This window comes from Phoca vitulina, unplaced genomic scaffold (genome assembly GCF_004348235.1).
Source record: "Phoca vitulina isolate PV1807 unplaced genomic scaffold, GSC_HSeal_1.0 scaffold11, whole genome shotgun sequence".
Lineage (NCBI taxonomy): Eukaryota > Metazoa > Chordata > Mammalia > Carnivora > Phocidae > Phoca > Phoca vitulina.
In genome coordinates this window covers 16,134,861-16,146,900 of record NW_022589714.1, presented here as the reverse complement: position 1 = coordinate 16,146,900, position 12,040 = coordinate 16,134,861, and the positions used below count along the sequence as shown (strand labels likewise).

The window sequence follows — 12,040 nt, the reverse complement described above, 5'->3', positions numbered from 1 at the left end:
ATGAAACACTGGGCACATCATCACTTTGCTGTGTCTCATTCTTTGGACTTAAAAACAGTGGTTTAAAAAAAAAAAAAAACCCCGCTCTCTGAGCCATGAGCCAAGGAGAATAACTCAAATGCACAGTAGTTGCCCCCTTATCCCTGGTTTTTCTTTCCACTGCTTCCATTACCTGCGGTCAGTCTGCACTCGGGAAGCAGATGATCCTCCTCCTGACGTTTAGTCAGAAGGTCAATAGTAGCCTAAACGCGACATCACCGTGCCTACCTCATTCATCTCACTTCATCGCTAGGCGTTTTATCATCACAAGAAGGGTGAGTGCAGTATCATATTTCAAGAGAGACCACATTCACAGAACTTTTCTTACAGCATATTGTTATAATTGTTCTTATTATTAGTTATTGTCGTTGATCTCTTACTGTACTTAATTTATGTATTAAACTTTATCATAGGTATGTGTGTATAGGAAAAAAAAACATAGTATATATAGGATTCAGTATTATCTGTAGCTTCAAGCATCCATTGGGGGGTCTTGAAATGTATCCCTCATGGATAAGGGGGGACTACTGTATTATTAAAATGTAAAGTTTACCATGAAATGTACCATTATTGCTGTGATCAACCATGAAATATCTCCTTCCATTTATTATGATTAAACTGCTGTAAAAGGACTAAGCTATTTTGCAGAAAAATTATAAATTAAAATATTTCCCACATATTTAAGAATTAGGAATCTATAATAAAATTGAACCAGGAATATTTTTTCTGCAATCTCAAGGAATTCCTTGGAGAGCCCACCCCTCATACTGCTAGTGATGTGTGATTAAGTTGGCTACTAAGTTCTACTACAAATTCCCTTTCTCCAACCTTGGATGAGCCTCCCCTGTTCTGTAGACCTCTTGTTGGTTTGTCCCTGACACCTTCTCATACTGTCACTGCCCCAAGCTCTAAGCCTTTCACTCCCCACAGCTGACCGCACTGTCTCCTTTACTGGAATTAAAGAGAGCCAACTCAGGCATTCCCAGCGCTGCCCTTCACTCATACTGTGTCCACATCTTTCCCCCATGGTAGAAGACACATCCTTCCACACTGCCAAGGCTAACCCTTCCAACTGTACCCTTGATCCTATTTTCCTTCCTCCATGGTTGCCTTACCCTGTAATAAAGCTACCACTCTTCCTCCCCACCTCAGTCTCACTCTCTCTGCAGACATGCACAAATACATCCTAGAAAACCCGCCTTCAAGTCAGAGGTTTCTGGGAGCTCTGGCCCTATTTTTCTCACTCCATTTGTTGCCAATGTTCTTGAAAGGATTCTTCATTTATTTACTAAATATATATTGAGTTCCTCCTACTTTGTGGAAAGTATCATGCTAGATGTTAGAGAGATGACAAAGACACGGTTTCCCTTCTGGTAAAGGAAATAGGACCCCCTCCGCAAAGAAACATACAGAAATCTACCACTTATGGTAAGTTCCATTAAGAAACAAGGGGCTGAAATAGAAAGTAACTGGGGGTCCTATTGTAGACAGAGTGGGTAGGGAAGGCCACTTTGATGATGGAGTATTTTGGATAAGACTTGAAGAATGAGAAGGAGCTCTGGGAAGGGTGGGGAGAAGAGCAATTCTGGCTGAAGAAACAGGATATGCAAAGGCCCTGTGGCAGAAATAGTCTGGCCTATTTGAAGAGCTGAAAGGACATTGTGGTCAAAGTACAGTGAGCAAGGGTGAAATCAGGATGATCTTAGAGAGGTAGGTGGACACCAGGTCAGGTAGGCCACAGTTAGGATCTTAGAGTCTGTTCTCAATTCAATGAATAGCTGTTGGAGGATTTTTAAAGGGAAGTAACAAAATAATTTCCCTCACAGGTGTAGGGGGAAGGAACTGGAGGGAATCAAGAGCCAAATCAGAGAAAGCAATTGAGAAATTGCTCCAGCAGCCTGGCCTGACACCATGGCAGGGAAGACAGTGAGCAGGGGATGATCTGGCAGTATCTTTGGGAGTTAGAACACATGGGACTTGATTGATTCAGGGAGGGAGTGAGGGAAACAAGTGATGAGGACGACTGAGGCTTCTGACATGAGCAACTGGGTGGACAGTCGTGCCCTTGATTAGGAAGCAAGGGGATGCATTTGGGGGAGTGACAGGTTTGGGGAGAATAAGTTTTCTGTTTTAAACGTGTTAAGTCTAAATGGCTGTGTGCCATCCAGATAGAAATATCAACTGCACATATGTGAATGTGGAGCTCAGAAGAATCTGGCCTGGAGGTATGAATTTGGTGTGCACCATAAAAATGGTATTTAAATCCAGGAGAACACTTAAGATCACCTGGGAAGGGGGCGCCTGGCTGGCTCAGTCGGTTGAGCATCTGCCTTCGGCTTGGGTCATGATCCCAGGGTCCTGGGATCGAGTCCCATGTTGGGCTCCCTGCTCAGTGGGGAGTCTGCTTCTCCCTCTGCCCCTCCTCCCCCGCTCGTGTTCTCTCTCACTCTCTCTCTCTCTCAAATAAATATAATAAAACCTTTAAAAAAAATCACCTGGGAAAAGAGAAAGAGGGGATGGAAGAGGAAAGAAAGTGAGAGAAGAATAAAATTTTTAAAAAGAGAGAACTCAGAACCAAACCTTAAGAATCCAACAGTCGAAGGTTGACTAGCGTAGGAGTGCTACATAAGAGGAGCCACCAAAGATACCAAGAGAAAAACCATGCAAGTGAGGAGAGAAGAAAGCTGGGGAGGGCTCAGCAGCTGAGTTGAAAGTTTCTGAAAGGTCTGGCATCATGGAGCATCGTCTCCTATCGTTTCTGCCTCTCAAATGTAACCCCGCTGTCCAAGGCCAGGTCGAAGGATAAAACCAAAGCACCACTTTCTTAGAAATCAGTGGCCATCGATCTCCATATCCAGTATCTTTTCTCAGTCCTCACTCTCCTTGTTTTCTATGAGACGGTGAGACTAGGGATCACCTGGTCCTTTATGAAACTCCCTTCTCTGTTGAGTTTCCATTTACATAACCCATTTCTAGTTCCCTTACTTTTTAAAACATTTATTCTTCTCTGACTTTCCTTTCCCTCCCATCCCTTCAGTGTCTGTTACCCGAGGTGTCCTTGGACCCCTTCTTTGCAGCCTTTTCAGTCTCATTTATTCATGGAGCCTCAACAATCATCCTGTGCCTGATTCCAAAACCCAAATCTCATGCCGAACCCAATTTCTCTTTCAAGACTTGAGCTCTCTATCTCAATTTCCTGCTCAACATTTCTAGATCAGAGTCGTGCTAACATTTAAAAAGCACTTATTTGCAAAACCAAACTCTCTGTCTTTGCTCCAAAATCTTCCATTTCCCATTATCGTATTTCTATTTATGGCACAACCATCTTCCCCTTGAAATGTTTAAGTTCTTGTTGACTTAGTCTCCCTTTTCATCCCAGACAATTAACAAACGCATTTCTATTGCACTTCCTAACACACCTCTTTACTTTGTACTCCCGTACAGTCCCAGTTCATTTGCCCCATCATTGTGCTAGGTCATGCAGAACCTTGTGGGCCCTGGAGAGGAGCTGGGACTTTGTTCTAAGACACATGGGAAGATCCCAGAGCAGTGTGATCATGGCAGAGACATGATCCAAATATCATTTTTCAAAGACACTCCCTGATCTAGCTATAGCATATCTAGCTAATCTCCTGTTCCACTAATCCTCTTCAGACCTACCATGCTCCAGCCCAACTGAACAACTTATACTTTCTAGAACCTACCCTATTTGTCCTCACTGCTGTGCGGCTGGTCACCTCTTTTCCCTCCCTAGATCACCCTCTTCTTCATTTCTGCCTCTCAAAATATTGCTTCTCCTTCAAAGCCTAGGGATGCTGACATCTCCCCGATAAAGCCTCCTTGGCTCCCCCAAGAGGGTGATGATCAGTCTGTTCTTTGAATCCCCATAGCAGATTATTTTTGCACCCATCATAATACTTGTCTTGCCCTATTCTGTGTTTTAATGATTTGTGTGTGACGTGTCTCCCCTCTTACGCTGTAAATATCTTAGGACAAGAACTATGTACCTCTCATTTTTGTTCCACTACAAATCATAACACGTACCTTGCACACACCAGACCTCCAGGAAATGCCTGCCAAGGTAATAAATAGACAGCCTTAATTAACATAAATTATTGTTTTGTGTACTGATCCAGTCCTAAATCCATGGTGCTATCATTTCTGTATCACTGATGGTTATCCACTTATTTAAATAATCTTTCTTTGAATACACTTAGAAAAGATGGAAAATTGTGTTATAAGGAAGGAACAAGTATGTAGGTTATTCCCTTCCTTAAACAAAGAGAAGCTCTGTTATGCGTCACGGAAAATTAAAGCACAGTAATAAAATGTGCCAACGAGGCTTGTTGAATAATGATTTAGTGGAAACGTGGCCTTGCCTCCTGTTCATAGGTCCTAACTTTCCTCTCAAGTACTTAAGCTGCATGTTCTATTTATTTTGTTTTTAGATTACATTGACAACGATTGGCTATGGAGACAAAACCCCCCTAACTTGGCTGGGAAGATTGCTTTCCGCAGGCTTTGCGCTTCTTGGCATTTCTTTCTTTGCACTTCCTGCCGTGAGTATCTTTGCAAAAATAAAGCCATTTAAATTAGATCTTAGAGGTTTATTAGCATCAGCTTTCACAAATTGGAATGCCCGGGAACGTATCTATATCGCTTACAAATATAATTGTATTGATATAATGTTGACCTTTCTACATACGTCTCGTTGGAAAACTTATCAAATACGGTCTTCCCTTGGAGATGCTCAACCTGGGAGTTTTATCCCTGCTAGGTCTTTATGACCAAATAATAATTCAGATGGCATCACCTCTCAGTCAACGTGCTACTAATGCATTTAAAATATGTGTAAAGATTTAAAGATATCTTCTTTCTAAACCGACCTCTCCATTTTGGCTTATAACGTGTGCTGCTGAAGAGATGGATGTGACAAGTGGAATATTTACCTCTCCATTTGAGTGAAAAGCATATGACCTTAAAGGCTTTCTGTGTGTCAGATGATTTATTCTTTCTGTCATCGTCATTGATTTTTCCTCATGAACAGCTTCTGCATCTTATCAGAATGAAGAGCACATTTATCTTCTCCCAAGCTTCTGATTATTTTCCCAACAGATGAAGTTTGCTTTCTGATCATTTTATCTTCTTGTTTCTTCAAAGGCAGTTAGGTTGGTCAAAATATTACAGTTTGCCTCCATCCCCAAACTCTCACTTTTGTCCACTCCACCTCTTGTAGGGGAAAAGAGCCAACAAAAAGGAGCGTGACAGTCATGGCAGCAGTCATACTTTAGGGACAATAGCCTCACTCTTGCTCCGGACAGATGCTCAGTTGCGTCACAGCCTCTGCTGAGCGGAGACCCCAGAGCACCCCTCCAAAGGAAGCCAAGGGACTAGGGATTTTCAGCACCCTGGCCTTTAGCTCACGGGGCTCCTGCTCTGCCCGGGACTGAGCGCCGAGGATACTCATGTCGTTCCCGTACTCGGAGCTCAACTCTGGATTGACCAGCTGCTTCGGCCCCAGACCATACAAGACCACAGACAAGACGCGGAAAAGATTATGCATTCGCTTGAGCATTCGATCTTAGCTTGAATGTAAAGCCACGTGCTGCGTGGTTTTGTCACGTACTACCAACGTGACTGTGTTCGTTTGCTGGGGCTGCTGTAAAGGTATCACAGACTGGGTGGCTTTAACAACAGAAACCTGTTATCTCACAGTTCTGGAGTTGAGAAGTCCAAAATCGAGGGGATGGCAGGGCTGGTTCCTTCTGAGGGCCACGAGAGAAGGTACTCTTACAGACCTCTTTCCTTGGCTCGTGGGTGACAGTCTTCGCCCTGTATCTTCCCACTGTCTTCCCTCTGTACCTGTCTATGTCCAAATCTCCTTTCATAAGGACACCGGGCATATTATATTAGGGCCCATCCTAATGACCTCCTTGTAACTTGATTACTTCGGTAAAGACCTGATCTCCAAGTGAGGTCACATTCTAAGGTACTGGGAATTAGGACTCCAACATATGAATTCCAGAGGGATGCAGTTCAGCCAATAACAGTAACCTTGGGTACATTTCCTCATCTGCATGAAAGAGGAAGAATTACGGCACCCAGAGAAATTTTGTGAAGGCCAATGTGGTAATATAAGTCAAGTGCTTGTCATGAAGAAAACTTTCATGAAGTGCTTCTTCCATTTTCTGTATGAATCTAGATATATTGTTTCCTGTTGTGAAGTGACAAAATCAAGGAGAGTCAAAAAAAACATCTCACTTATCCACAATCAACTTATCTGGCAAGCTCAACAATCCAGAACAGAGCAGAGAGTCTTTCAATAATCAAATTCCCTACATAAAAATACTTTTATAAACAATAAGATACATTCTTGGGCTTTTTTTTTTTTTTTACCAAAATACCTGCTGTTTTTGTGTTTATGCTTATCCTGAGACCACATATAAAACAACCTCTGTGATCCAGTGAAAAGCTACAAACAGGGTTGGAGGCAACCTCTGGGCTATTAAAATCGACAGCCGTGTGTGTGCTGTCCTCATGGGAGAGCCTCTTAAGACCTAATTCATAACCTGTTCTTAATTTAGAGAAAATTCTGATAAGCTGAGCTACATATTTCACAACTCTCTGAAGATTATAAACAGCAAAGGCAGAGAGGTAGGCTGATTGAACAAATATTGTAACAAGAAGAGATAGTGGAAGACTAACAACAAAGGAGGGGAAAAGCCTATAAGGGGCAAGCCGACACAAGTGTTCCAAATGTGGAAGGACCCGGGGCCAGGTAGTGTTAGGGTCGACCCACCTCCGGAAGCCGGCTGCGTCCAGCACAGGCAAATACCAGTCCCCATGATGAACCTCTGGACTTTCACAGGAAGGTTAAATTGTGTCATTCCATTAAGTTAAAGGTCAGAGACAAAGCAGTCATGCCTGGAAATGTTTTCCAATAAAATGATTACAATTTTCATATATGCAAATTAAATTAATATGTGTGGGAAATGTGAAAAACTTGCTTGCACAGAACAGAACATTCCCTAACAACGGCAAGAGAAGTTGGCTTTACCACAATGTCTTACTGCAACCTCACATTAGATGCTGAGTTCTTATTTATTGAATGAAAGACTAAATGGTCCATAAATACCATACCAGAAAGAAAAAACAAGGTGGCTGGAGATGCCATTATGTCTTATGTACCCGCCTGCGACAGCGTTGTGTGATTAAGATTTAGGAGAGCACATTCTGCTAGGGAAGTTAGAGGTGAGTCGTGAGCCATCCCTGGCTTGGGGTTCCTCCCACCCAGGAAACCCAAGGACCAAGAAAGAGAAGAACCTTTCCTCACCTTTCTTCAAAGCAGAAGGACTCTCCTGAGCATCACAGAGGCACACAGGCCACCTTTCCCAAACTCCACAGGGAGGTCACTTTCCTTGAGGCCCACAACATCCCAGAACTAATGAGCAGGCAGAGGTACTCTGCTCCTCAGCATCGTCCTCAGGCACAGGCCTCTCTCTTCTCTCGGATGCTCCCTTCCTTCCTTCTAAGAGCATCATTCAGTCGAGCCTGTCTGCCTGTGTGAGATGCACAGTGGAATCCTTAAATCTAGGAGGTAAAAAGGGATAAATATTTAAAATATTTACCAAAACATATTTTCTCTGCACTTACTGTTTATGTAGCACTTCTCAACATAGCACTAAAACGTAAAACCTAAAGATTTAAGTCACATGATCTTAGATGATGAATTAAAACAAAACTCAATTTCTGAGAATTTTCATCATATTGATGTTGATATTTGAAGGGACCGCACATGGATTATATACATCTGTATCATATATATCTCTCATAAGTTAAATATATAAAACATGATGGACTTTATTTTAGCAGACTTCTCATTAGGTTCACTGAGCTGTGTACTTAAGAGGTAGAAGAAAATTGGAATGGAGCCATAATGAGACAATGAGCAGAGCTGGTTTAATAACTTTTGTAATGTACAGTCTGGCGCAAGAGATATGTAGTAAACATTTGCCAACTACTAATATATGTTCCTAAGCAATGCCAGTGTGATTTTTAGCACGTTTTAGTTTGTTTGGCAAATGCTGAGTTCGTGCTATGTAGGGCCTGTCTTTATTTTCCAAAAGGGATCTAACTCTAAACCTCATTTTCACATAATAAGTGCCCTAAAATGGTAGCTATTGCTGTTAATTTAATGTCTACAAAATCTGAATTATGCTCCATGAGTAGATTACATACACTATGCACGTAATGTACATACACACAATACATACAACAAATATGTCATATAAACTCTAATGTTTTATATTCTTTTACATGTTTATACTTCATGAAAAATAACATTAAAAGGAAAATAAATCTTCCCTGCTTTCAAATAGCAGGAAAAAATTTAGGAGTTATAAATGACTGGAGTTGGAAGACCATTTTTATAACCTCTAGTTGGAGGGAAATGTTGTTTAAATCGACAAACAAGATCATACAGACCGGGTTTCTATGTTTGCACGAAGTTTGGTTGATGTAGCCTCAACCTAATGAAGATCTCAGACGGCATGAGACAATGACAGAAAAAGACAGATGGAAAACAGAACCTATGACGTAATTTCTAATTTCACGGTACAGTCATTCATCCTAATTACTATGGAGTCGATTTTGCTCATTAATAGCAAACAGTATTATCATATAACTGTATTTTAAACATAATTGCATTACTGATTATCTGGTTATTGTCATGGATATGCTCAGAATTGTGACATCTAAGATAAGAAGGAAGGTTAAAGGTGACCTAGAGTCCAAAAGTATCTTCCCCAAGTTGTCATCCAGCCGAGACTTCACACCTCCTATTGATGAGAACCCCACCACCTGCCACAGTAGCCTAGACCATCTTTGAGCTACTGTAAAAACATAAAAAAACGAAAAACAGCCATTCCCTATCTATAGCAAATACTGACTCAGTGCTTATAAGACATCCATCTGTAGCCTAAGGGTTAGACTCCTTGACGTTTAATAAAAAGGTAATAATTTATAGCTAGCAAGTAAAATCCACAGACTGGAAAGCAGGGGAGCTCCATGTCCCATGCCAATAAAGTGGAGACTTATGGACAAAGCCCAGAGACTGAATGCAGCAAGCTCCAAAAGCCAACCTAAGGCTGAAACAAAGTATCTTGATTCCACGGCTGTAAGACCAAAACAAACTGAAAAGAAGGAGGCATTTCAAAGAGCCAGGATTTTGGCAGATCAAAATGATAAGCAGAAGGAAGCAAACCAGCCAAAGTACTAATATAAACATAGGAGAGACAGCTCATTTTACTAAGCCCAAAATCTCAATAGGTGAGCTAAAACCAAAAAGGTAAGGAATGTTAAAAGTATGAGATTAAAACTCAGGGAAGTAAGAATGTGCTTTGCAATAACCCGTGCTCTTGTCTTTATTATATAAACAGGTAAAATGGAAAACTTTCTATCTTCAAAATTGAGTGTCTGGATAGCTGTCTCCCCCTACCCCTTTCACTTTACTTTGGTAGGTGTAGAAATATAGCATCATGGAGCATTAAGCTGCCCCCACCATTTCAAGAATGGAAAATATAAAATTTCAGAGTATCATCAAAGTGCTAGAAAAACTCCCATGTCCACAGTAGCAAGACATTAACTGTCCCAAATTTTAAACCCAACTCTGTCCAAACCAGAATTCCTATCTTCTAAATTCCGTCATGCCCCCTAATTCCAAAAGGATACAACCATTGACTCTAACTTAAACATAGAGAAGTGTCACGGAGAAGGCCACACACACAAAAAAACCATTTTTCAAAATTGCGATTTGTATTTATAATTGTGGTGCCTCTTACCACACTATAAAAAATCATAAATGGCATTGTCTGGCTTCTTTACTCAAGAACAGAAGTTGTTACCTTTCTTGACAGGCTCGCCTCAGAACTCGCCGTTGCCAGTGGTGTTATAACAGACGTAATAGTATTTGTTTTAATAAGTAATATGTTTACCAACAGGTTGCACAGTGTTTGTCTTCTCTCAGACTCATTTTAGAGGGTTTTTTTTTTATAGTTGTCTTACTTAATAGTCTTTTTGAAAAAAATTTTAAGTACTATTTTTGTATTTTGTTCCAGGGCATTCTTGGCTCAGGTTTTGCATTAAAAGTACAAGAACAGCACCGCCAGAAACACTTCGAGAAAAGAAGGAACCCAGCTGCCAACCTCATTCAGGTAAATGTCAATGTAATAGGTTGATGGCAACATCTGTCTCTATGTGAGTGCTTGCTGGGTCATTTTCCAGTCTTTGTGCTTCACTGCTTGGGAGAGCTACTGATTTGTTTTGTTCGTAAAAATGAAATTGGAACTTAATGTACAGTCTTGGATTTGGGTAGATGATCCCTCCTCCTCCCAAAGAGAAAAATATGTATTTTCAATAAATGGCCCATGCGTTGCTCAGATTTATTAACCATGCCAGCAAGGACATGCGGAGGTTAGCAGTTGTGTCGGTCCTGGAATGACCTAATGTATCTTACAGATGACTTGATGAAACATAATTGATCATTAAGTGATGGAGCAGAACATGGCATTGTTCCCTGCATTGCGATTACTTTCTCCAGGCAGATGTATGCCACTGCTCTGAAGAACAGCATATTTGTTTAGGATGTCAAGGTTTACTGCCCATGGGATTGCTTTTAATGCCACCTAGAGCAATAACTTGAAATAGTTCATCCTATTTTAAGAGCTGGTGGGATTATGGAATATGTCAACGTTTGAGAATATGAAATAATAAGCATATTATTTGAAACTTACCTCATAATACAAGGCTGTTTAATGTTTCATTTTCTTTTCAATAACTCTGGGTTTGCTTCAGCATTAGAAAGGAATGCTTCTCCTATTGCCATCCATATCTTTTGAGAATAGAACCATCCTAAAACCAGGGTGCTTAAGAATCACAAAGTATATTCTTCTCTAAATCCATGCCGTGAAGCTGGTATTTAATTATGGAGACAATGATTATACAATCTGAGATTTCTTCCCTTCCTGCCAAACAGTGGGGGACGCAGACCTTTTAAACTGTTGGGGTTTGGAGTGGCGATCTGAGATGCTAGGAGATTTGTCTTCATGATGTAGTGACAAGCACACTGTTTTAATTTAGATTGTAGGTTTAAGTGCGTGCATTGGCGAGGGGTAACCACCGCACAACCCTACCTTTAGCCTTTGTCTGCAGCTGTAATATGCAGGACCTCCAACAGAAATGGATCAGGGGAAAGAAGCAGGTGAGGGCTGCCTCAGTTATATCATGAAGGACATCGTTTTGTATCTAATGACTAAACAAGTATTCATTTTTAAATCAAACTACTCTACAACTATTGACAGACCATTGGGCATGACTTCTAATGCAAACCATCTCTATTTTTTTAATGCTTAGGTTTTAAAAGAGCATTAAAGAGAAATGTTGTTCTCTAAAACAAAAAGATTCCTAAGTAGTAGAAGTTGAAGATTTGAAGCCAAATGATAATCCCCATAATGGAAAGAGGTGTCACTCACTTTAGTATGCACGCAAAACACCTGAGGCCCAGAGCTGTTAACCTTTCATCCTTTGGTGCTTCTTAACCCTTATGAAGTGTTGCCACACTTTCAATGAATTTTTCTTCTTACTATTTTTATCTTTTAATATCTTTCCTTCTCATCTTTTAATTCTAGAACAGTGTTTTCCAACTTGGCGAGTACAGAAGCTATCTATGGGTTCCTTACGTCTGTCCAGGGCACCAAGCCCTGTCTATATATGGAACCATCATGTATCTTACCCATGTCGGGACTCCTCGCTCTCAGGAGAATGGAGATATTGTTATCACAAATAAAGTTCAAATGTATTTAAAATCCTTACTAAATTATTTCTTAGCTTTTCTATTTATATTTTCTCAATCAACACATACTCAAAATATAACCACTTTTAGGTACAGATCCTTGATACTTCTGGATATTAAAAGGGGGCTCTATATAAAAAAAAAAATTTTAGA

The 12,040-nt window shown here is 40.7% G+C and overlaps 1 protein-coding gene across 3 annotated transcripts in view; it reads left to right on the top strand.

Annotated features, from left to right (window-relative positions):
* KCNQ5 (potassium voltage-gated channel subfamily Q member 5) overlaps positions 1–12,040 on the top strand; it is a 499,302-nt gene that overhangs the window by 409,339 nt on the left and 77,923 nt on the right. For all 3 annotated transcript variants that reach the window (XM_032409462.1, XM_032409464.1, XM_032409463.1), the window contains exons 6-7: positions 4,488–4,598; positions 10,155–10,250. In XM_032409462.1, the coding sequence (XP_032265353.1) occupies positions 4,488–4,598; positions 10,155–10,250 (207 nt within the window). The remainder of the gene's footprint in view (positions 1–4,487; positions 4,599–10,154; positions 10,251–12,040) is intronic.